The sequence below is a fragment of the Caloenas nicobarica genome, chromosome 5, assembly GCF_036013445.1.
Source record: "Caloenas nicobarica isolate bCalNic1 chromosome 5, bCalNic1.hap1, whole genome shotgun sequence".
NCBI lineage: Eukaryota > Metazoa > Chordata > Aves > Columbiformes > Columbidae > Caloenas > Caloenas nicobarica.
Genome location: NC_088249.1, coordinates 23,355,226 through 23,381,884, shown reverse-complemented (window position 1 = coordinate 23,381,884; position 26,659 = coordinate 23,355,226). Strand labels below are relative to the sequence as shown.

Genomic DNA, 26,659 nt, shown 5'->3' with positions numbered 1-26,659 from the left:
AGTTTCACTTCCTGCTGTGCTTATCAGCACATTGTTGGGACTGCAGTACAACCTAACCTCCTAGAACTGCAGTCCAGCAATATTTGTGTGCTAAAAGCTGATGTAAATCACCACTGTCAAACTCTCCAGTGGGTCTGTTTAAAGTTCCTGTTGCTACTCATCAAGTGTGACGCAAAGAGAATCCTTGAAATAAGAGATCTTTATTACAAAATTAAATTCCAAATTCTACTTCATTTTCCATGATCTCCTGTACAAAATACATGTATAGCTCAAGGGAACATTCTCCCATCCACACTATGTGGTGCAGTACTGCAGTACACCTTCGTTAGAAAACATTCAATTCATGGGCTGATCCACACGCATACATCCACGCACAGCACTAGTAAGAAAGGTTCAGAAAATAGGACAGAATTACAAAAGAACCCCGCTCACTGTTGCTCCAAACTTTTGCTCAGTCAAGGGCAAGTTCTCCAAGGATGGTTCTAAACAGCAGCTCGTTATATACAATAAACTCACTTGGCAAAGTTTTAGGACCAGTTACAAATTCAGTAGGAGTGGTTTCTGTGCTACCATGTCCCCTACCTCAGATATTACTCGTGACAATCATAGCTCTTGACATAAGGGAGATTAAAAAGTAAAACAACCCACAACCAACCATGCAACCAGGGTCTTGGTACTTTAAAGAAGACAGAGACAATTGTCAGTCCTGACTGCTTGCAGCCCACAGCCCCCTGAAGAGAGCAAGTGTGCTATGGAGGTGGTGTTCTTATCTTCAGCCTTCCTTTCCCAGCAGGAAAGAGCCTTATGACGTTCTAACAGTCCATACATTTTTGCTTTCGTGACACACACTTGCCAATGTGTGAGGTCACTTGATGTAAAGGGGGAAAAAACCCCAAACCCTTACCTATATTGGAGGTAGGTGCTGGTGGAGACACAGGGCACCGCTAAAGAAATTTTCATATTGCCAACAGGATCCCGAGAGGAGGAAAAAGTGTTAGAATGGTCCTTGTGCACAGAGTGCCAACCCAGAGGGTCAGTCACACAGGCACGGCCTCTGGAAGGAAAGCTGCTAAGCATGGCAATGGAGAATTTCAGGTAAATGCCTGTGTTTCCACATTGACAGCTGGTTCACTCTCAAGTTCTTTGAAGAAGATTCTCAGAGAGATACAGGAAGGAACTGTAAAATAACACATTTGTTTACCTTTCCATAATAAGGTTCTGGTTTTGCTCTCAGTACATGTGACAGGTGTTCATTCTCTTGGGATACTATGAGGTGTCCTGTCCTACCCTCTTGTTCAGGCACCTGGAAGAAATGGATGTACAGCCTAAAAAGTGGAAGAGATGCAAAGATGTGTCCTGTACTTTGGGCACACATGAAGAAGCAGAAGGGTGGAGAGGGATCTAAAAAGGCAGATCTTATCAGTGCATCAACAAGCCCTTCCAATCAAGACACAAAAAGAAAACTCCCTGCAGACAAGAGAATGGCGGTGGTCCTCCCAGCTACATAGCTGTGAATAGTGCTGGTAAGCAGTGCGCCACACAAAGTCACCCACCTGGACCAAAAGCAGCCCCGGCACAGGAACCTCCATTCAAATCCTCCTCACAGTCACAGCTGTGTCTCATAGCACGAGTAGTCCGGTTCCGGGAAACAGGCCAATCCCTGCTGCTGGAATAGGCGTGAGGTGGCCTGAAGCGACTGTTACTGAAACCTTTTAAGAGGGAAGGACTGTCTAGGATGAAGCTAGATGAGCCTAGAGGCCTTCTATCAATCAAAAGACTGAAGAGGTGAGAAGAGAGTCTACACATAAAACAGAATTTGAAACAGAGAATCTGGCAGCCTGCAGCTTTTTGTGATTTGAATCCACAGATACAGGTTGATGAAATACTTTGCCAGTGATAAAAGAAGCCCTGTCAAGCCAAGTTCAAAGAAAGCAGCTGCTCCAGAGAACAGCATCTTCTGGCCTCAGAAAGCACCGTGAGCTGTCTTCCACATGACTGGGGAAGAGGACTAATAAGCAGTCCTCAAAATGAACCTGAACTCATTCCACATGCACAACTAGGAAAACTGAACTGAAGCAGCCCAAATTCCAGTCCGAAAGCAGAAAGTGCCCTGCACCCATTGCCTCACATCTGCACCACTCAGACATTTTAAGTCACAGTCAGTATGGGATTCTTAATTATTATATTTTATTGACCTCACAAAATATTGGTTACTGTTATCTTTCAGCTATGTCCCAACAGGTTTTGTTTTGAGAAGCAAATATTGAAGGTCAAATTCTAACTAAAATAATTTTCCAGTATTTTTCTACTACAAGAAAACAGAGCAACATCAATTTACATTTACTTGAAAACCCAACCCTTAGAGTCCAGAGGGTGCAGATGAAATGTCTGCCCTCTAGTCTTCAAATGTAGACCTTTTACTACTTTTAACTTCAGAATAAAAATCATTAAAAAAAAAAAAAAAGATTCTGCTCGAAGTTGCTCCCTCTTGTGGAATTGCTGGATTTTTTTTTTTCACTGTATGCCTCCATCCCCTACACAGCATCCAAGGCCCAAGAAATAGATTAGTCCCAATGCCAATTGAGTGCTCTCAGAGGATTTCTGAAATGGCAGTCCTAAAGAAAAAGAAACCTTTGTCTGTATTGAAACAGAAGCTGGGCTTGTGCATAAGAAGGTGGAATGAGAGCATGACATTTGCTACCTTCAGCTGGCCAATCCCCAAACTCAGCCACCAACCCTCACCCAAAAGATTATTAGCAGCAAAGGACAGAGGGACCCTGGCCAAGGAACACACTGGCTTATTTTCTTGAGGCAGTTCCTACAAAGCTGAGCCCTTTATAATAACTGAAGTATCCAAGGTTACTGAGTTGATTTTTGCTTTCCTACAGATTTAAGTTGATGAATAAAGAGTGTTACAAAGTGTCATTCCAAGCACTCCCAAGTTTCTTCGGTTGTTGTTGTTAGTGTTAAGGGCAAGTGTGTGATAGTATGTGCTGGGAAAAACTCTGCACTTTAAATCATGTCTTTTATCTGCTCTTCTGGTAATTCCTCCCCATGGCAATGGGACCACCTTAGGGAACATTCATATTCAGGACAGCAAGGCATTAAGCTGATAATCTCACCAAGAGTAGAAGATATTGAATCACATTGCTACAACGGCAGCACTGCGCTGTCTGCCATGTTGCCAAGAGTTTGCAGCTACTGTCAGATCAAGCAGGATCTGAAGAAGTTTGCAGCCTTCTCCCTCATCCTTCTTGCCTGTGTATCACCTCTGTGAACGCTGGCTCATGCAGGTGGGGGTGCTTCCTGCAATAGCAAGTGGGAAAAAAAATCATCAAAGCCAGTAGATAATTAGTGCCATGACTTCCCACCATGTACTACCAGCAGGTGATTAACTCAAAACCTTTAGAATCAAAAGCATAGGTCCGTACCATCTGAGTTAGCGTCTATAGGAGGCAGCTTCTGGAGAGAGACGTGACATACCAAGCCAAAGCCTCACACTAGCAAGCAGCTGCCCCACCTAGCAACGCTGTGGATCTCTGTTACAGGGGAACGAAAGCAAGCCTGACTGGGGTCTCAGTGCATCCCACAGAACAGCTATGCTAATGCAGCCCTTCTATGTTGTAGGAAATACATTAGAATTCAAGGATTGGTAAGATAAATGAATGCACATTTCATGTTTAAAGACAGACACACTCACCTGCTGCTCTCCCTGTACCTGTAATTTTGATGCAAGGCTGAGAAGCAGAGCAAGAATTCTGAAATGAAATGCTTGAGTTCCTTGAAATATATGCAAAAGTGTTTCACAAATATCACTTCTTGAGACAGGAACACAGCTGGGGTCTAAATGTCAGTCACATTGGATGCTACAAGGTGCCAATCTTGAACTGTGACAAGAAATTGAAATTGGAAGAAAAAGAACATTTACAAAAATAGACCTAACACAAAGAAAGGCACCTGATAAACAGAATTCTGCTTCCTTCGAAGGGGTGGATTCAACAGCCAGTGGCCCTTGACACTTCACAGACAAAGAATTTTTGCCCGGCCTCACATTTCCTTCAATACAATAATTTGATGGTCAGCCATCTACGAGAGGGAACTTGCTCAATATTGCAATACAGTGTGCAGATACTGTGGCACTGACAACCAGTGAGCAGATGCCACATTCATCAAGATGAAGCGTTCCCCCTGAAAGCAGGGGTACTAGCACTGGAATAGCTGGGATCAAAATACCAATGACAGCTGTCTGCACAATTTCCAAGCTATCATTTCAGTCTCTAGTATCCCTCCAAGAAGCTGGTCTTCACAGCACACTGGGGCAGAAAATAAATCACCTGCTATTTCCACTGTAATTTCCTTAGCAGTTTCAAACAGAACTGCATAGAAGCTACAAAGTGCTGAGCTGGAACAGCGTGGCTCTGAGCACAGGCTGGCTAGGTGATTGTTGTAAGTGATTAAAGGTAACCAGAAAGCAAGGCAGTATAGAGGGATAACAATCTCCATCTCAACTGTCTGCAGAGGGCCTGGGAGACAGGCAAGGCACAGTGGCTCACAAGATTTCAAGGGTCAGAACAAAATAAACCACAGACAGCCAGGGCGGGGTAAAATGGAGGTCCCCAGATGCTTACATGAAGCTTTCAAAAACCTCACGATAAGAGAGGTGGTTAATCGTGATAAAACTCATAATGTCTCAGAGGCTGTGTGGCTCTCAAACTGCTTAGATTACAAGAAGGAAAACACACACAGAGGAACATGCGGCTACACACAGCCTCCAACTTGTACTGGTCTGACTGCTCGAATGCCACTGCTGTTTGACTGATATATATTGCTCAAAAGAATTGAGATTTAAGCAGCCAGTTGTCCAGGAATATAACCTAAGGATTCAGGACATAAGCCTTTTTAAGAGAACCTTCTCATTGTCAGTCATCCTCTGCATCTTCCAATGCAGCCAGTGCAAACGAATGTCAAAGCAACTGAGCTACTATACACGGAGTTCTCCAGAGAGGGCATTTTACTGTCACTTGTCTCCAAAGCCCCAGAATCAGCCTGAAATGCAGCAGATCTCATGCTTCTCATCCGCTGTTCCCAGGCTCCCTTTGCTGGCTCTAGAACTCCCAGGAGTCCATCCACCGGAGCCCTGCCATGGGGCTGCTAGGGTCGGAGGCCATGGGTCCTATCATCCCGTAGGACAGAGGATGGAAGAGGTAGAAGCTGTGGAAAGAACGCAAATGCCCGTCAGGGACTGTATGATTTTCTGTCTCAAGAACATTGCAGCAGATTAGGCCATACAGATGTTCTATGGGACCTTTGTTTTTGGGCTGCTCTAAGCTCCACTGGGGACCTTCTAATCTCTGCTGAAGACAGTATAGTAGACAGCTTTAGTACTGGTGGTATTTTCTCTTAGAAAGCAGCAGCTTTGGAGAAAAGCCAGCTGATAAAACCTACAGCAATTAAAAATTTTGCCTGCATTTGAGGGATCTGGCACCATCTAGTGCAGAGACTAGAATCAGAAACCACTGAACTGTGGGTTTGGAGGAGAATAGAGTGTTCACACAGAGTGCTGGGATAAAAGAAAGATTCCCTGCAATGGAAAGATGTTTTATAATGCATTACTGGGACATAGATGCTGAATCTAATAAAATTCGAGGGTTTAGGATTGTGCTTGATGGTGTCTGACAAGTTCAGCAGAGAAGAGAGGCAGAGATGAAGGCTAAGGATAATTAACAGGCAGTAAGGTTTCCACTGAGACAGTGACTGTCACACACTCAGGGAAAGCTCAGCTTTCAGCACTCACCTGTACACGATGAGCAAGAACAGTGCCAGGAACCCCCCTCCATATAGTTTTCTAGCTGTAGTGCTGGGTGATAAGAGCCCAGCACAGAACTTCAGTAGTGTGTCCCAGGTGATTCCTAGGAGAAGGAAGAGGTAGAAGTCAGAAGCAATGGAGAGGCCAAAGAACAGAGCTGCTATGTTCAGTCATACACTGGGCTGACAAAGCTCTGTTTACACCAGAAGACCTTGTCAATTTTAAAATTCATTTACCCAGGTAACCTTCAGAACTATAGGGATCATTTTGTATTAGTAGAAGGTGCTTTTTTCTACTTTTCCATCTGAATAAATGCATACCCCCAGCACGCTAACTAAGTCGGTACAAAATCGCAGGAAAAAACACCAAGACTGAATTATAAACAGACATGACAGAAAAGTGAGGGCAGCAAACAAAAGGGAAGTAACTTGTATAAAAGCATATACAAGAGCAGTGACACAGCAGAGAACAGGAATAGTTTCACAAAAATTCAAATGCCCCAAGCACTAGGCATGACTACCTCTTCAGGGTGGTAAAAAAAAAAAAAAAAAATTTTGCACTGCAAGCTGCTTTGTGAAAGACATTTTGAATTAGTCAATGTTTTCAAGCACTTTGCACAAGCAAGCAGAAAACCTAATAAAAAATTATACTGTTTAGTCTGAAAACATTCCATTTAACAGAATTTCTGTGTTACTCTGCCTTGTCTTTTCCCAGCTCTAGAATTTACCTGTCAACATGCTAGAAAAAAGCATGGCAGGAAAGTAGTGGTGAAAGTAGAGAACTCGGCCCATCATAAAAAAAGGGAGATAATGAAGGAGCCAGCCCAGCATCATCTGCGCTCCACCATGTAGCACAACTCTGGACAGTTCTGGAACACAAATAAACAGACTTCAGCAGAGAAAAAAAAAAAATCAACTACAGTTCCTATTTGCAAGCCTCATCCCAGTAAGTAAACTCAACAGGACTGATCTTTGCAGGAAGTCATGTACTGGTCTGAAACTGCGCCAAGCCTCTGCAACATCCTAGCTGCATTCTTTATGAACATACAAACACTTTTCAGGAGAACAGTTATCAGAGAAGATGTACAAAGACATAAGTCTCAAGGGACTGGCAGGAGGTTGAATACGCTCTATGTTAAGACTGACCTTGCAGTTTCTCAGGATGCACATCAGACTAATTAGGTCATTCCAGTTTCTGATGGTTTTTATTCTCTCTGTAATGAGACTGCAAGCCATCCAGATCATCGCTTTGCCAGCCTTTCCTGGAAAGAAATGCTGCCTAGCTTTCCGAACCCGGAGAAGGGACTGAGAGCTCTGGTGTCCACATGCAGCTTAGCCAATAACTTATTGTGTAATTTCATAGTTTTACATAATATTTTAGAATTCAGTTCCCACAGAGAGATCCACAAAATGAAGGAACACTGATGTAAACTGGAATGGTCAAAGTATGACTTACTAGGGTTTGTGAAAAGCTCTATATCATTGGCATTGGACATAATAAAGGATCATTGAATCTCTTATATTTGTCATTTGCTTTGCATAAATATCAGGAAACATTTCTAATTTCAAAACACCATGTTTACTACAGCAGTACAGAGCACATGCAGAGCCTGACAGCAGAGCGTTGATCCAACTGGTCTGTCTCCCTTACAGCGAAAACAGGTAGCCCCTTGCAGTACTTTTTTGAAGACCTGTCCTGTTCATTATTAAACTATTTCAGATATGAAGCTCCTACTCTTCTCCTTGTGGACACTGCTCAATAACCCAAGCTCAGTGGTTTACTATCCTTGGCACACAAAGTCTTGCCATGCACACCCTTTTAAGGTGTCTGCAAAATGTATTTTTGAAAACGAAGTCTATTATCGGTAACCTATGTGGGGAAAGTATCTTTACTAGAAAAAACATCTTGGAAGCCTGCAAAGCAGAATAAGCCAAAAACCATGGGACCAGTAGATCTCTGTATCAGGAAGGTTTCCCTGACATACATTTTATCACCTTTTCTTACTGATATGTCCAGATAAAATATAGACTTCCCAACAGATACACAGCTGATCATTTCTGAGCTGCAGTACTCAATGTAACTGAGAGCACTTGTGGCCACCATCTTAGTCCTTGAGCAGTTCATAAGCAACTCCCATGCTAGGCTGGGGGATGACGTGCAAAGCAAGGCTGGCATGTGAGCTACTGACTAATCCAAGCCCTTCTCTCCTGCAAGAAAACAAGGTAGCAAAACCTACTGAGACTCATATCTTGGGGTCACCTTAAGATGCCAGCTTATACCCAGGACAGCTCTGTAATCTCCAGCAGAGGAGTGGCAAGACTTTTGATGGGCCACTGATCACATCTCCTGCCTCTGAGTCATGTCCAGAGCTCTTTTCTTTGTCCAAGTAGGTGTCTCGGGGCCTTTGCTGACTTGAGGATTCCTGATCAAGTCTTACAGGCTTAAGAAATTTAGCAACCCATTAAGAATAGCCTGCCATGCAAAAAGCGATACTTGTTCATCAGAGCAATTATTTCTAGTATGGAACCCTTTGTTAACAGTCACATCGTTCGGTGCTACAGTTTCAAAGCACCACATAGCTTAGTGTTTTGTAAACAGAGTTGCCTTGAGTGTATTTTGTTCAATCCCCAAGGTTCTAATACAATATAAAAAAAATGTTTTTTTTTAATAGAGGAGTCTCAGGATGAGCTTTCTTGTATCAGGAAACCCGGATAACTGTGATTCTATAGTGCAGGCAGGATAGGAAGACTGACCTCACCTTTGAGTTCAGAAGTCAGTTGGACACCTCTCTTCAAGGCCACTGCAGTGGAAACTGCTATCAGAAGATATAGCCCAATAGTTACCAGATTTAGCCACCAAATCACCTACATAGGAAAAAAAGAAAGATTTGGGACTTCAGGCTTGACATGCACACGTGAAGAGAAGAGAAAAGCCACATGCAAACGTAAGAGTACAATGAGAGAGGCAGCCCAAAAGAAGGAGGAGGAAGAGAATAATTGTCACTGGCAGAAGCAAGAGTCAGCTAAAGTTTGCTAAAGACATTGGCTTGGAACCTCCCACTCCAACTTACCGGGTTTCCCAGCAAATAAACCCGATAATCGGTCTCATTGACACCAGAAAAACGCAGGCCCTGAGGAAACAGACCATAAGGGAGTAAAATGGGTTTGCATCAATCCAGTTTATATTTGCACAGTGTCAAAGGTGAGACAAATTCCCATCCATGCAGCTCAAGTGCTACAAAATAAAGCTGACATCATCTCCAATGCCACTGAAGAGGTGCTACACTTAAAGAAGCACCGCAAAAGCACTTGAAAACAGGAAGGAAGGTGGATTGATCAATATACCTGGTAGTTGACGGGCCAGTGCCAAGGTTTGGATGTAACTTCATTGTCCTTCGGTTTGAGGCCGCTGTTTCCCTACAGAAAAGTCAAGATAAAATGTGAGTGAGCAGGCAGTTATGCTGCAAAGCCTGCACAGAAATGTCTGGGTACACAAACACACATGAATACTCTTCTCGAGTAAAGGCTGTTTTCTCACTACATAAACACATCGCCTTCTAGAGGTGGCCACAATGAGGAAAATGAATGTTTTAATATTACTCTGCAAGTGAAAATGTTATTTGGGTGCCATTAGATGCACTAGTCTCTCATTTCTCCAGCTTTTCTGTCACTGAGGACACATCTTGCATAAGCAAGACCTTTTGTTCATTAAGAGACTACTTCAACAGGTTTCCCTGTACTCTGAAATAAAAGCCTCAGAAAGATTATTTCCATGGAAACTCCTGGAGGTGCTTCCTTACCTGAGACAGCATTATCACTGGTTGCTATGGAAATGTTTAGCATTAACAATAATTTTCTTGACTGCCTTCTTTCTTTTAAGAATCTGAAAAGAGCTTTACAAACAGCAGCAAATAAAATCTTAGAATCCTTTCTCAAAACAGTAACTTCTCATTCTTCAGACAAAGGATTGAGGAGCTTGAAGCAGAAGGGCTGTGGCCAAGACCACAAAGAACAATCATGGGGAAGGACCACAAGAGCAGTCCACCGTAAAAAATATTAACTCCAGTTCCTTTTTATTTATTTATTTATTTATTTAAATTCAGGGTTAAATAGGGAAGAGGAAAACAGAAAACACAGCACCTCAATGAACTTTAAAAAAATTAGAAGTTTTCCATTTTCAATCCAAACATTTATTTTTCTCCCAAGATTCTGTTTAGTTAATTTTCCTGTCTCTGACCACAATAATATCCTCCTGCCTCACAAATATTAATTTAACTTTAAAACCTTCCAGGAAAGTAGGGGAAAATTTCCAATTCTCCTTTACAGAACCAAATTTCAGCAGTGGAGGGATTACACAAGTAGGCTGTAGCAAGATCACACCAACAGCAGAGCCAGGCATCAAGCCTAAGGCTTCCAAATTTTTGGAAGATTCAGCTGCAAGACCACCCCTTTTTCCAAATATAAATTCAAGTAGGCTGCTCGGGCATGTAAATTCTGCCCTAGCTTGCAGCAATCATCCAGATATCTCAGAAAATGCTGTTTCTTTTTGATGCAAGAGAAAGGAGGAAGAAAATTATAATTTAGAATTAATGATATCCTACCCGGATCATAACCATGTGGGATTCTAGCAGAATTTCCACAAAAGAAGGCTTCAAAACATCCAGGCTGATATTGGGCACTTTAAAAAAAAAGAGAGAAAAATAGATTAGAAGTCTGTATGCTTTACTTTCATTTGCCTCTTTCATAATAAACTAAACTCTCTACTCCTGCAACAAATCTGCTTCTAGCACTTCTTTTAAGTCCCTACAGAATTCATTCATATTCTAAACACAGAGGCTTGCAGGCAAAAGTGCCCTCAATGAATTTCACAACTGATGTACTCCTAGATTTCCTCCTTTACTTCCAGAAGCAAGAGAAATAGATAAAAGAGCATGAAATAAACAGATTGATATTTTGAGCTGAAATTAGAGATATACTGTTCATAGCCTGCTGCTTATCTCTAAATGAGCCATGAGTGTGGAATGTAAAACACATTACAACAGAAGGGGAAATTCTACCAAGTCAACAGCCCAGGACTCCTTCCCTTTGGTTTGCACAGTCACTCTGAAAGGATGAGGAGCACTGGCTTTTTTTAATAACTCAGAACCCAGCCCAAGTCATGTGCAATTCATAGGATGAAAATTATATTGAATAATTCAGGCCAAATGAGGCTGTGACAGATATTTAACTCCTGGATGAGACTGCAAGGCCCATCTGTCATTATTGGCAAACTTAGTTCTTTTCCCAGCCTCTCTCACACTTCTACTATCCATTACTTGAAGGTACTGCAAAATCATTATTTAGCATGGCTCCAACAGAGAATATACACCAGAACAAGGCAGATCCTAACTTTTTTTTTAAAAAAACATTAAAATCTATACAACATGCTCAAACAGTATGTCTCACAGCCTGTACTGCAGTGCCTACAAAATTTATTGCTTTTGTTATCCATGAAGACTTCAAAATCTTTTAAAAAGTCTTTATACTTCCACTACACTTGAACAGTTTACAGTACAAACAGTGAAGCAAAAAAAGGCCAGGCATCTCTGAACAACTGGCCCAAGTTCAGCAAGTTTGTACTTGAGCTGGGAAAAACACACAAATCCCAAACACTGAAGGCTGGTTCTTGCCATCTGAGAGCTCATCCCATCCTTTAACAGCAAGCCAAGATGCACCCGCAAAGGAAAGGGAAATAAATGCCTTACACTTAGGGTTGATATGATCTTCAAAGTTCCAGAGGGAATTGGGACTCCTCTTCAAGTATGGTGTGCAGGTGACTTCCACTTGTTCCCAACCCCTGAGGAACAGCAGAACACTTAGTCACCACCCCACAAAAGATTATTCAGTATTTCCAGTTCACATCAGATTTTGTCCCCATTTAGCTTCATACTCTCCCATAATATTTACTATACTACTCTACCCCAGCAGCTGCACTCTTGCACACTCTTACATGCCCTAAGCACCATGTAGAAACCAAAACAGATTTACAAGGTAGCCAACATCAAAATTCTACTGAATACTTGAACTATGTTTCTAACTTTGGGCATCAAAAATAAAAAACCATAAACAGGCAGCAGGATTTTTGAAGATGATACACATTGGCATATAGAAACTACTTCAAGTCAACCTTTGCAGTCTCTCTAGAAGAAAATCACCATAGTTAAAAACTGTACTACAGCAATAAAAGAGTGACTTTAGAGGATCCCACCAACCATCCATTTAGTCTGTCACCCTGTTTCTAGCAGGTCACATCAAACGCTGTGGGAGAAAGTGCATCAGATGTGACAGATTAATAAGGAATTTTCTATCAGTCACCACTTAGCAGGCTTAACTCCACTAATTAATTAATTCCATTAATTAATCACCACTTAATTCTCTGAAGGATGGTGATTATTCCCCTTTAAATTCCTAAAAAAATATTAAAAAAGCCAATTAACCATCCTTATTTGCAGTTAAGTATTCTTGCCCTCAGCTCTTAATGTTATCAATATTTTGTGGCAATAACTTCCATTCACAAGGTAACTTTGTTTTAGGGTAAAAAAACCACACCCCCTTTCTTGAATGCTGTTGACAGAGGCAGTGATATTTTTTTAAACCAATTACATTATTTACTTATGAGCCCAGTTTTACTGGTCAATGTCTAAATGGCACTTGCATTCCCAAGCAGGCAGCCACCAGCCTGTGCTCACTATGATTCAGCATCCCCAGGATCCCTCAGAGGCTGTTTTTACCATAACACAGTGAAGGGAAACCTCAGCTGGCAGTAACGGCGGCTGCTCTGGAAACAGAAGCGACATGACCGCACAGCCGCCTGCTTCAGGATCCGTGTGAGCATCCCACACAGCACAGCAGCTCTGCAGAGACAGCAGCTTGCCTGGCACTGCTCTGCACGTATCTCACTTTAATGATGAAGATATATAATCCAAGGATATATTGAATCACAGCCCCTGCAAAAAGCAGCTTGTTACCGTTGCCCTCACTTCAGATGCTGCATGCGAAAATGGCAGAAGGTCTTCCAACCACAAAAGAAATTAATATCAATAAAAAGAAATTTGGAGGATTACAGCATGGAACAGTATGAACTGCCCCAGTTTCTAGTAATTTTTGTGAATCCCAAGGATAAAATGGGCCCTGAAGAACACATCTGTCATCCCCGCCTGGACCTACCAGATGACAAGATCTACACCCATGCCACTCTTGGATCTCTTAGTACAGGATATTATTTTTCAGAGCTGTATACCTTCACTGTAACAGACTGCACAACACTAACCCAGATCTTGTCCTCTGGTTATATTTTTAGTAACTCTACTTACTTTTTTATTTTTTTAAAGATAAAGAAATGGAAGAAACGTCGTTATTGCATAGTTTAAAAGTACCATTGAGCAAAGGAGCATGTCAGCTCAAGGCCTTGCAGGGGTGGAGGGGGATTACAAGCTATTTACCATTTTGGCAGAGTCTTTCCAGAAGAGCCCAATATGCACCCTGTGGCCACATGGGTTAGCTGGACCTGACTCCGTAGGACTTTGATGAGCTTCTCAGCCTTTCTGCCCATCACTTCAATCCGCCAGAAATCATTAGAGTCTCCTGTTCCATTCTATCATGCAAACATACCATAGGAGGAGAAGAGAAAACAAAACAAAGCAAAACAACCAAAAATCCCCACTACTAAAAAACCACACCCCCTCCCCAAAAAATCCACAACAGCAGCAAAAACACCAAACAAACAAACCCAAAAAACCCCACCAAAACCCAACCAAACTACCAACTAGAGGACATACAGGATTGGAGCACTGCAAATAGGAACATCTGAAACTCTAATGGTGGCAAAGCTAAATGAAGCAGCCTTCACAGAAGAGATTTTTCCATCAGGAAGAGATTATTCTAGACATGAACAACTACTTAAAAAATACATTTTTATCTTGCCAACCTTAAATTTTTTTTGTTTGCAGCTTATACTTGACTATGGCTCAGAATTACATTTTAAACGGGTAACTTGGCTGCTTCACAAAAGGGGTTTAGGCAACGGCCCCTTGCATTTGGAAATTCAGCCCTCAAAGCAGATTTCATTTTCGTGATTCAAAATTCTGTCAAAAAAGGCACTCGTCTATGTGACAAGGCCAAATACATAAAATAATACTTGTCAGAGCAACTTCAAGGTTGCTTAGTTTGGCATTTATGGAGTTGAACGTTGCCAAAGTTAGACTGGCAGTAAAAGCTTAAGTTATTTTCTTGTCTGTGTTCACACTAAATAGACCTTAAATATGAGACAGGTGATTTCATACTAAATCAATTTTTCCTCCAGTATGGTAGATGCATATCTGTCATCTTGGCTAACAAACTAAAAAAGCAAGAATAAATCCCCTTGGCATGGTATGAACTCTCCCCAAAAGGAGGAGCTTTTTTTTTTTTTTTTTCCCCAATCTTGCCATTCACTTACTATTCCATAGCCAGTGACCTGAAAATGCTTCTTTGTCAGTGGAGCCTCATGCCGGTGACTGTGAAGGTTTCTAGAAGTTCTGAAATGAAATTAAAAGTCAAATCTTGTTTTGTTTTTATGTCTCAGTCAATTTGTGATAAGAAATTTTGTTTGAGCCATTCCCAGAGTTGTCAGCACTTTAACCACAGAGTTCCAGCTGAGGGAGGGCAGGATGCAGCCTTGGGCCACAGAGTGACACTGCTGCTTCCCACCACACGACGCTGAGCTCCTGCCACACTGGGCAGTTCTGGAAAGGGAGGATAGTATAGAGTCATAAAAAAGTTTGGGTTGGAAGGGACCTTCAAAGGTCATCTAGTCCACCCCCCCTGCAATAAGCAGGGACATCTTCAACTAGATCAGGTTGCTCAGAGCCCCATCCAGCCTGGCCTTGAGTGTTTCCAGGGATAGGGCACCTACCACCTCTCCGGGCAACATGTGCCAGTGTTTCACCAACATCACTGTAAAAAAATTTATTTGCTATACCTAAGTCTAAATCTACCCTCTTTTAGTTTAAAACCACACCCTTTGTCCTATTCATCTTTTCAAAGTCCCCTCTTCTCCCTGTTTCATGAATAAATCTGACCCTCAAGCTACAATCCACCACCTCCAAGTCAAAGAGACTTCGTTGTTTTGGTTTTAAATGAAACGTAAGGTGAGACTAACAGTCCTGCTCTTGCAAAAAGCAAAGCAAGATCCTGACCTCTCTTGACTATCAGTTTTACTTTTGAGGAGAAATATTGTACTACTTAGTCAGGCATAGATTTACTGAGGGGGAGATCAGTGGCCCTCATTAGCACGAGCTGTACACAGACAAACAGCCTCCCATCCTAACAGGGACTGCTAACAGGGGCAACCAGAAAAAACTTGCCAAATCCTGCCCAGGCTGGATGAGGTTCATTCGCAAGGAGACGGGAGCCACCTGCCGATCTCTTCTGCAGCACTGCAGTGTCACCTCCCATTCCAGAGAGCCTATGAACACCTAACCATTGTTGCCTAATCAAGATGTTATCACCTTCATTATTATACACTGGGTCATAAAACTCAAAATTCAAGGCATTTTTTTTAAAATCTTAAAATCATTTTGGAAACCTAAGCAACAATTTGTGAACACACAATATTGAATGCAATACGAGATAATTTCCAGGCTCACAAGTTTAGAGGTTCTGTTAAGAAATCAAAGCTGCAACAGCTCAGAGCATTGTGGCACAGTGACATTGGACTAGATGAAGATCAAACATCAAGTCACTAGGGTTCCCCTGCTTCCTCTCAGGTATTCCCTACAGAGAGGGAAGGCACCAGCCAACATTTTTCTTAAGAGCATTTCACTACTGTGATCTCAGTGCTATTGAGAACTTCAGCGGGTGGATACTGCCTATGCACATAGGAACAGGACACTTGCAGTACACTGACAAAAAACCACACTATTTGCCTAGAAAACTCAGAGTGGGGACAAGCAACAGAACGAGGGTTTTGAAGTTGCTTCTTTGCAGAAGAGTTACCCTTAATACTGCACCTCACACAGCTGAACAAACACCTCTGCTGCTTAGGTAGGTATTCTAATGAAGTTGTGTAGTTCTGTTAAAAGTTTCCCATTTAACAGACACCCTTCTAAACATAAATCATAGAAGAAAAACTCCACAAACCCCACACTGGAAATGCAGATATAGGGACACCTCTGTCACACAGCCTGCTTGTGCCAGCCTAACCATGTAGTCTCCAGCAATTTTATTCAATCACATGATCTGTTTGAATCCCAGAAATCATCCTTACTCTTTATGTTCCAGACGAATAATATCTCCATGCCTCACAAACTCCACAGGGCTCGAGGGGTCTGACAGATCTGCTGAAGGAAGGTGAACTAATCATATCAACACACTGATAAACATATCAAGGTCTTAGAAAATTACTTGGGAACACTCATGCCTCAAGCAGACAACATAAGGCAAACTAAATTGTGTTGACTAAGCCTGGTGTAAACCACTGCTCCAGTTTAAAGACCAGCCCTGAGGGCTGCTCCAAGGAACATGGCCCCAGGCAGCACATACTGCCCTTAACTAAAGAGTATGCCTGGTCAGACTCACTGAACACCAAAACTATAGGTATATGTTTGTTTCTCATGAACTAGAAAACGAGTCTTGCAACACTAATTATAGTTTTGTTATAGCTAAGTTATTTGCATTTTTTGTTGTTTGGAAAGTTCCTGCTAATTTTTACATATACATGCTGCACGTGAAGAAAAGAAACTCTACCAGACCAAACACGCCTCAGCTACTCTATATGACATTATAAAAGAACAGATCTATGTACAAACTATCTTGTCCCAGGTAAGCATCCATGGAAATCAGTTGAACACAATGTATCAGAATGTACCAGGACTCAACTTCTCCAGGACCCACAGTCACAATAATACGTTCCACAAAATATTAACTGAGTTCAGATTAATTTCCTCTCTGTTATCTGCAGTCCTACCTAGCTGAAAAGATGTCAGTGCAACCTTCAGCTGAGAAAACCTTTTTACATCAGCTGTACAATCCAGAGAGAAACCAAAACTACAGTAGACACAAACAGCATTAATCAAGATGGAGCCAGATTCCCCTTGTTCCTCCTCTCTCCCTCATATCCCTGAAGGATACTTTGCCCTGGAGGGAACCCAGAATATTTAAGTGAAAAACTGAAGCAGCAGTTATAAAAGGCATTTTATTGCTATTTGTTACCTGTATCCGAATAACGTTTCTTTATTATCCACAGGTTATTCAAATCTTTATGTAAGTAGGCAGTGACCTGAAAGCACAGATAAATTATTTTACCAAACAAGAAAAAAGCTGGTGATAGCAGACACACATTTGCCAGCAAACTGAAGTCCCAAATGAATGCACTAATAACACAGAAACCCTGGGATGACTTTTATGATAGTGCCCCTTAGAAAGTCAGTTGCTCGCCACTCCTTCACCCAGATCACACTTTTTATTCAGTGTAGCCCACGTACTCAGGAGCACTACGCTTAATGGCAGTTCACATGCATCGTGAGTAACAGCCTCCAACCACACAGCTCGACCTCTTCTCACCCTACTTTAGAGGCTCCTTGTACAACAACAGGATAGCCAAACCCGAACTTTTGAATAATCACTGACCAGTACCAGAACTGGGAGATGCAAACAGCGTTGCCTTTACAGACAGGCATCACTGGTAGAGATTTATGACAAGAGGCTGCCTGTGACAACCATAATACTTCTGCCAAAAGATCCAGGCAAGGTAAGAAGGATTCAGGGATCAACTGTTCAAGCCGCACCTGCGACCCAGCTAATCATTACCAGCCTGCTCAGACTCACACACCATCACTGCTCCGGGCACCACGGGCAGGGGACACCCTCTGGCCCTTGGGTGCTGCGACCTTCCCGAGCAGCACGAGGAACTGCGCCCACTTTGCTGACTCTCTTCCAGCAGCACCAACCCTGCTCTGTGGGACCCTAGACCAGTTCCAGACCTGTGCCTCCCACTCAGTTGCGAGCAGATGGCCCCGTGGGTAGCAGAACAGAGTGTCTGAGGGTGGGGGAAAAAGGGAGAGCTGGAACCTCATAGCTTGAGGTTATATCATCAGGAGAGGAGGGAAAGGAAGAGGCAGAGAGATCACTGCTCCCATATTTTCCTCCCTAATTCTCCTCCAAGTTCTGAGCTCCCTTCCCCTCTCCACAGCCCCCAAACTGTCCCAGCCCCCTTACCCTTGTCCTGCCTCCAGGGCAGGGAGCACAGGGGGGAATCTCCACCCTTTCCCACTCAGCCTCAAGGAAGCTGCCATCGGCATTCTCAACAAATCCCCTTTCCCTGCTTTTAGTGTCATAAGACATGCTCTGCACTTCAATTTTGCCTATCCTTGAGCCAGTTTTGGTATGATATCTCCACCTATGGTAATAAAAATCAGTGTCACATGATAGCATCAGAATTTTTGGTTGGGAAGAACAGCAGGAAAAGGAGATTGAGGCAAAGTTTTCATTTCTGAAAACTTCTTCCTCATCACAGACACTGAAGGGAGTTAAAAACCAAACACTTGCTTTTCTCTGGCAACTTTCTTTCAAGAAGCTCAGAACAATTTTTAGATACTAACAGGCAAACTGCAAAATACGTCTTGGGAAAGCTGCAGAAGCCGTAAGGCTTGTGAAGCTTGATGATGATGGACAAAACCAAGAAATTAACTTAATTTTTGTACTACTTAACTAGTGATAGTTACATGGTTTCTGATTTTTACTTTGATTTATTGCTTAATCATTTAATCAGAAGCCCTTAGAAAGTTCAGATAGTTTAATTATGGCTGGCTTATGAATGTACAGATATCTAATTTAAATGAGCAAAACCTTACAAATTCTTCGGTGAAACATAAGGAAAGTAAAGCACCAAAGGAGAGTAATTCATGTAAGGTCACAGAGGCCAGTGAAAACACCACACAGCAGTCCTATTCTGTTGCTTTTAAAACACAGCAATTAAGCCTATAAGATAACGTATTTGTTTTAAATGTAAGTTTTACAGCCTTTCTTGAGGTAATAACAGCACTTTCATTATGGAAGATTTTTTTTAAGTCCTCTTGGCCTCCATCTATGGAGGGTAGTCTTGCTATGACAGTGAAGCCCTGTTACTGTGAATTACCATTGCTGCAATGTGGTAAGCTCTCTTCAAGCACCCTTTTTCCTCAGACTTCCAAGCCAAGTGCACAGTTGTGGCACTGAGAGAGCAACAGATGCTGAGTAAACACATAGCTCCTGTTACAACAGCACCTAACGCTACGTGCAGTGGGAGCAAGTTGATGGTTGTAGCCAGAGGCAGCACAACCGCAGCACACGAACCTGCTGCTGGCGAGCTCCAACGCCCTCCGGGTAGAGGTGCCAGTGGGAGTGAAGGTATCCCCCTGCCATCCGAAGGTTCTTCATTGTGACCACGGACCCGTATGCCAAGTCTGCGTGGGAAGGAAGGAGGACAAAAAGTATCAGGCAGCTCTCCTGTAACTATCTCCCCCAACTAGTCTGCAGTGCTCTGATGAAGCATGCATTCTCACGCTTTGTTCTGATGAAAGCTTCTTTCCTGCTTGACATGTTCCTCTGCACAGCTCTTCGCAAGTTTGTGCTCCATCCCCAACCACAATTCAGTAAAACTGTTATGTAATGTTTGGCTGAAACATTTAAAATTCTCCCACCTAGTTTTAACAGAAACACACGTGCCAATTCCTTTGTATGTAATTTCAATAATGAGAGGTTTGACATAGCTTTCCATAAGAGTATATGGTCAAATTAAAATATTATCAAGTTTGAAAAGCATGTGAGTACTTTGAAGCACTCCATCACCCAGTCCCTGGAGCAGCACAAGAGGGAAGGGAGGCAAGCTCAGCTAGCAGCTTGTGGAGCCGATACTCTGGCTTCACAGCCTCCCAACAGTATTGGAGAACGGACCTGATGCTCTCCCAGTAGCGTTCTGGAGCAGGGAACAGCCAGAGAAAAGCTGAAGCAATTGGAAAGCTAAACCATATTAAAGGCTCAGTAGTCCCCAGCCAGCCTGATGATTAGGGAATGACCACAGAGCCATTTTTCCCCAAAATTCATATGCATGCTTGAATACAACACAGCCGAACCAGGGGCATGCTGTGTCACAAATGAGTAGATATTTTTCACTTACAAATATTTTGGAAACAAATCATACATTCAGACACTTACAAACCCAAGGTGAACAGGACAAATCACTTTTTGTTGTCTTGTGCAACACAAAGGCCAAAAAATACAAAGATGCATGCACACGAAAGTGTCAAATCTCACAAAACGGCATCTTTCCCTCTAGAAGGAATATGATGAAACAGGTAGTGACCTTGCACTAAACATGGTGTTACTTTCAGTCTTTTTCTTTTCTGCCAATATATAAAACTGCACAGAGGAACAGCACAGATCTGACCATGACCACAAAGGCATAATCTGCACTGTCTTGCCCTGACTTACAGGAGACGCTGTTTTTATTTAAACCCCCACATACATTGACAACACTCAAAGCAGTTTATTCCTTTGGACACTCACGCTCTGGAATGGAGATGTTATGAAGATTGTTCCCGATCAGCTGAGACTGAAATGCTGAACTGAAGAAACCATCCCCAGGACCACTTCAAAAAAGCAAAGAATGTGACGATTCAAAGTTTGGCAAAACAGGCATACACAGCTCTATCATACATTACCAAATGGTTTTTACAGAAGGAAAAAGACAAAAACAGACATAGTATTAGGAGAAGATAGACTGCAGTTCCCTTGGATGCACACACCTCTTATGCTGTGAATCATAGCAGATAGAGACAGTCTTGCAGGAAATTGTCCAGAGCTGCAAGGACTTGAGGTCATAAAAATGTACATACTAACACTGCTTAAATAACCATCGACTGTCTTTGGAGGTGTTCTTATGGCAAATCAACTGACCCACTGTCAGCTTAGATAATAACAAAGCCTTTCTCTGTGGCTCCTTAAGCCTCATTTCTGCTAAGAGGGTAGTGGTAAGACCAATTGACTTAAACTGAAAAACTAACAGGGTTTTTTTTATGGTGAAATGTTTATTCACCTCATCTCTCAATGCTAGCATATGGAAAAATATTACTTAACCTTACTTGCTGTTGTGTTCTTTCCACATACAAAGCATTCCTCGGTTGCAGGTATTCAGAGAAGAGTCCTCCCTTTGGGCACACTCAAGATTTTTTTTTTTTTTTTTTAATCACAGCCAAAGCCTTTTTCAGGAACGCAATTACCTTTTTTTTTTTTTTTAAATTATAAAAACAAAAATAAAAAGAATGGAGTTGAGACATTTCCAGGTCCAGGAAAGAGAGGACGGGAAAAAAAGGAGACAGAGAGTTTGGTTAGGGTACTTGCTTGGCATTTCAGAAAGTCTCAAGCTCAAACCCAGTTTCACTGCCAGCTTGGCCAGAGCCTTTCTCTAAAAACAATGCAAGTGTCTGGGAAGGCAATTAAACAAACACACAGCTTATGGCTGTGCTTCTGACACTGAAAGTGGAGAAATCCATAATCAATAGCCTTTAATTCAAAGCAAAGACACATGATTCTACTGGAGAAAATGTTGTGAAATACCTTTTATTTAATACTGTAAAATGAACAGCAAACATAGTCACGTAGAAGGCAAGTGGGAGCAGGATGAGGCAGAGTACACGAGCCAGTAAATGCTTCCCAAACATGACCTGTAACAAACACAACCTGAATCAAACAGTGCAGCTGCAGGAACAACTCCACTCTGTATCTCACAGGACTCTGAGCAGCGGTCCTACAGCAGAAGCCCACCACGCAAGCAAGCCCAGCAGGCTGCAAAACTACCTCAGAAAGGCCTAGGAAGCAATAAAAACTTAGGCAGAACTTGCTGTGCATCTCTGAAAACTGGAGCTGCGGTACCTTTAAATTTCAGGGTCTTAGGAGGAACACAAAAACAGGCAATAGGAGAGTTTAACTTCAAAAATTCTAGGCATGCCTAACTTTGGCAAAGGAGGTTGGGCAGCTCCCATTGACAACACTTTGAAAACAAGGATGTTAACTTTTTTATCAGTGCAGTACACATCTTGACACAGAATCACAGCAAGGAGATGGCTTCCAGAATAGCAACTGTGAAAGCCAAGCAAAAGGGAAAGTGAAAAGATGAAGGCACAAGCCGCTAGATACAATTCTCCCAACAAGTCTGACTGCAATAAGGACTTCTTGGGGCCCTAGATATGCTGTGTTCACAGAAACCAGCTCACTTAGCACGGATGCTCTGACACTGCAACTGCTGTTGCTGGTCCTCAGCCAGAAGTTACAGAAGAGGCAGCAGCAAAACATGAGAGTGTTTCTAGCTGCCTCAACACAAAAGCAGAGCATTATATTTAAATCCCGTGTAAAGGTGGCTTGTACACAGATGCCCAAGATGCAATTACATATTCACATCCTACTGACACTGCTGGTAGCAGAGTAAGTAATCTAAAATACAGAGAGGGTAATAAACAGCTGTGGGATAAGAAAACACCCTAAACAGCAAGAGCTGTTTGCTAAATGTCCACATCTAACTTCGAAGTTGACGAAGACATATATACTTGCCATCTTCCTTTTTTTTTTTTAAATGGTACCTATCGTTCAATCATTAAGCTCATCATCCTCCACCCCTTAATAACAGATGCAAAGGTTTCAGAAGTAATGGAAAAATCTGAATACATTACAAAACAAAAAGCCTACTGAAGTCAAAGGAAATAGTTGCCCAGCTCAAGTGCTTGAGCAGAACACTTAATAACCACTGGGCATCTGGAAAAATGCTGATTGAGGGTACATAACCAAAATTATGCAGCAGAGAGGCATATGAACTCATCTCCAGTTCCCTGCTCAAAATGACCACGATATGCTTCAATCTTTGTGAAAAGGTTTTCTTTAACTACAGACTTCAATGTAAAGTCACAAAAGAAAATGTACATGAAGGACAGCATCAAGCAAACCAGAACGGTGGACCAAGATAAGCTGAGAATTCTAGAAATCAAATTAGTCTCAAAAACCTTGCATGTAAAATAATCATGAGTTGTTTCCTAACAAATGCAGAGGTAAGTTATTCAGGTTTTCAGGGGTTTAATCCTCTCTCCATTTTTTTTTTTTTCCTCCTCCTCAAGCACCAAGGTTGCCAAATAGTCATTCAGAAAGCATCTACCTTCTGGAGTAAATTTCTTTACATATTCAGGGGCTTGCTGCCTTTGCTGCCAGCAGCATAAATGAAATCACTGTGCAGTCGTCTGCTGGCAGAAAGCTTAGACATGATGGATTTGTTCCATTTCAAATGCAATTAACTGACTTTGCTCAAGGAGTGCTTCTCCAGAGCTGGAACACTGCATCTTTGCAGCCCACATTGATTCACATTAATCAAAGAAAACAAATCACACAGCGGGAATAGAAAAAGTTTCCCAAAAATTCCTCTGTTTATGAGACAAACAGGACAAAACCAGTAAGATACAGAAATGTCAAGCTTCAGAAGAGGCTGAGACAAAAGGAGAACTGAACACCTTTTAAAATATGTGCCTGAAGAATTTGTTTCCCTGACTGCAAGACGGCAAATGGTACATCAAGGTATTTTCCCAAATGTTAGATTTCACAGTGCCCAAATATAAAATGCAATATATTAGAACAAGGAACCCAAACACGTTAGCAAATTTCTTAGAGCTTGTAAGAACTAAATGTTTGTGAAATTGAGCAGACTATGGCTGCCTTCATCCTCAGGACTGGCTACGAGACTGCAAGCTGCAGAGCATGCCTGTGACTCATGACAGACACTACTGCTACACGGCCTGTGCCCCTCTGCTCTCATGAAGCAGCACTTGAGCTTGTGCTGCTTATGCAAACTGGGTGCTGCAAGATGTGCCTGTCTGCCAGGTGCAACCTACACCTCAGAAGGTCAGGCAACTGTTGGACAACATCTTGCTTTGGGCCATTGCACAGCAATTCCCAATGAGCATTTTTTAACCTAGACTCAATAAAATTCATCCAACTGGAAGGTAATCATTTCTCTTGAGAAAAAGGAACAGCCTTTTAGCTGTGCTCTTATGACATTATATCCTGCTGACATATGTGGGGTTTCTTAAACATATGGCAATAGTTTTTCCATTGTAACCTTCATCTTTAATCATCATTATCCACCTCACATGCTCCTGTCTGCTGCAGATAGAGTATCACTGCTTGGCTACCTCCATGGTTGTCAATAACTAGGAGAATTACAAAGGCAAAGGAAAGCAAAACAAAACAAAGAAACCCTTAACGTAAAGAAAAGGTTTTGACACTCACCAGTGACAGGCTGAGGTCCCCCAGCAAGTCCCATAGGTCAGAGATTGTATTCAGGCCAACAAAGAGGACTACAAAAAGGCCAACAAACTTTACCCCCATTGCTCCGGCAAGGTTCATGCCAGTCAGACTCAGCCAGAACCACCAGGAAGCAGAAAATGGCCTGCAGGAGAGATAGAGCAGATCGGTAAACAAATGATGGCTACTTGAATGGGCATCTGTGGTCAGGAAAACAAACGGCAGTTTGGTTACTCTACAAAATTACATTTCATCTTCATCTCAGGAGCCCATGAGGAATAAAAAGATAATTTTTTCATTAATTTTAGAATTATGTAAGGACACCCCTGATAAAAGCTTCAGAAAGGCCGAACGCTTAAGCCTGGGCAACCCTAGATGTCCCCTTTAGAGAAGGGAACATAGATACCAGGCATAAGCTAAAACACTAGTGTGAAGAAAGCCTGACACAAGGAAGGTCTGAAAATAGAAACAGGACTTTTGCTCCATAGAGTGCAAACTTACATCTCTCAGAAAGCTAAGGACATGGGGGAGAACAGGAAAAAAAGAACAGCTACTTTTCCCAAAGCAGAAAGTCCATAGTGGAAAACATCTACCCAAAGCACAAACAAAAGCTGCAGAAAAAAACCCAAACATATTACAATCTAAACTAAAACTGAACCACAGAGAAAAGACGAGAAAATATGATAGCAGAATTTAAAACCCTTTTACCGACTCCTGATGGCTTGACGCTTCTATTTTGGCTAGAAAAAAATCCCCGTGACCTGCTAAATAACACGACAGCTAGCGCTGGCTTTTAATTTTGCCATTACAGAGCAAAGCCTTGAACAGGTTCTAACTGTCCTTTATTCCTTCTTCTCTGATGTACAACACCCTCCACCTTTTTTCCTGTCCAGTTTTAAAAAGCTTTAACCTTCATTTTCAAGATTTGCAGTTTCATAAATACTATTTCTGCTGAAATTTCCTTTCATGCTAAAATAATCTATTTAAGTCTCTCTCCTGGTTTACCCCAGCCACGATATTGTCTCCCTAGTTTCACAAACCCTCATACTAAAAATTTCTCTCCCCTGTCATGAGTCACTTTCACCTTCAAATTTCCTGAAACAATCTCATCTCAACCATTCACCCAGACTACCAAGAGGCAGACGTGTTTTAGTATTTTATCTGTGTGAAAGCTGAGTACCTATAGTTTAATAAAATTATCACCTTTATCTTACCTATCTGCACAGCTGTTACATTTCACCATACTCAGAACAGCTCCCATGAGGAAGAACATCAGAATGGGGTCCAGCAGAATATACTGAGACAAAGTAATACAGCCCGTATCTACAAACAGACACACAACAATGTCAAAGGCTTGCAGTCCCAACATGAATCTAAGATTGCAGGAAGTCAGTTTCCTCAGTGTAGTCAAGACAAGGGGAACACAGGAAATTTTAGAAACAGGAGCAGACGAGAATATTTCAACTTCTACTTGGATAACAAACTAAAAAAAAAAAAAATCACAAACAACAGGCAGTACAACAGTATCTGTGAAACGCCATTTGGAGGTGCTGCTGACATATTCAGATGGACAACATTACAAGCAGCAATGATCTTCCTACTAAGGCACCAGCATGGTGCCAGAGGATGCTACAGGAGAAGACATCTTTCAGATGCTACCTACAAAAAATGCATATGACTTGGATATTTTAAGTCTTCATGCCTCAATGTCTGTGTGTGTCCTTACAGAACCCCAATCTCGGTAACTCCATTTGCAATGTTAATTTCTCCACTTGGCTCAATTCAACAAGGAACTTTTAAAATTTCTTACTGTGAACTCTTCCAGTAAGCTATTCAATGCCTCTATAATTCATATGGGAGACATCAATATTTCACTAGTGGGCAAAATCATTCCTGATCATTCATCTTATAAAAACTCCTAAAATTTAGGTGAAATATAGCCCAATGCTGTGCTTATGCACATAACAGAAGTATCTGTGAACTAAACGAGACTGTAAAATTCTCAAGGGGACCAACGATTAAAAAGCCTCATATTTTTAAAGCAGAATTACTTTGCTTTTGGGAACCTCTCTCAGTAACCCCAATATCCCCTGGCTAGGTAACATACGATAACCCAGCAATTAAATTCTCTGAACAATTAACTTGCTCTAACTTTTCTGTAGCAGGGACACCTACCAAAAATAAGGATGAAAGCTGTGAGTAAGGCTGCTGGCAGTGACTTTGACAGTTCCAACACTGTGAGGTAGGCAAAGGGAACCAGGCAGGAGCCAAGGAATGCACAGAACTGCAGGAGAAGAAGAACACGAGATGAATTATAACCTCATCAAGGTGAGCATGCACCCACACCTTTTCCCTTCCTTCATCTTCCACATCTACCAACAACAGGAGGCGTTGCAGCAGCTGAACTGACTCACTAAGAACATCAGACAAAAGCCAAATGAACAAAGATTCTGTTCAGAGGAGGAGAGCTGCCTACTCTGTTCTGTCTCTAGAGGTGTCAATAACAACAGTCGGTCGT

The 26,659-nt window shown here is 42.0% G+C and overlaps 1 protein-coding gene across 3 annotated transcripts in view; it reads right to left on the bottom strand.

Moving 5' to 3' along the window:
• Positions 1–187: 187 nt before the first annotated feature.
• The window catches only part of POMT2 (protein O-mannosyltransferase 2), a 29,258-nt gene continuing 2,786 nt past the window's right edge, over positions 188–26,659 (bottom strand). For 2 of the 3 annotated variants that reach the window (XM_065635275.1, XM_065635277.1), the window contains exons 4-21: positions 26,317–26,425; positions 25,356–25,464; positions 24,127–24,286; positions 21,418–21,524; positions 20,368–20,450; positions 19,156–19,265; positions 17,035–17,101; positions 16,091–16,163; positions 14,282–14,360; positions 13,287–13,438; positions 11,550–11,641; positions 10,407–10,483; positions 9,151–9,222; positions 8,877–8,936; positions 8,565–8,670; positions 6,534–6,674; positions 5,795–5,909; positions 188–5,211 (exon numbers count right to left, since the gene is read on the bottom strand). In XM_065635275.1, the coding sequence (XP_065491347.1) occupies positions 5,106–5,211; positions 5,795–5,909; positions 6,534–6,674; positions 8,565–8,670; positions 8,877–8,936; positions 9,151–9,222; positions 10,407–10,483; positions 11,550–11,641; positions 13,287–13,438; positions 14,282–14,360; positions 16,091–16,163; positions 17,035–17,101; positions 19,156–19,265; positions 20,368–20,450; positions 21,418–21,524; positions 24,127–24,286; positions 25,356–25,464; positions 26,317–26,425 (1,818 nt within the window). In that variant the 3' untranslated portion in view covers positions 188–5,105. The remainder of the gene's footprint in view (positions 5,212–5,794; positions 5,910–6,533; positions 6,675–8,564; positions 8,671–8,876; positions 8,937–9,150; positions 9,223–10,406; positions 10,484–11,549; positions 11,642–13,286; positions 13,439–14,281; positions 14,361–16,090; positions 16,164–17,034; positions 17,102–19,155; positions 19,266–20,367; positions 20,451–21,417; positions 21,525–24,126; positions 24,287–25,355; positions 25,465–26,316; positions 26,426–26,659) is intronic. The other variant, XM_065635276.1, reaches the window with a different exon arrangement.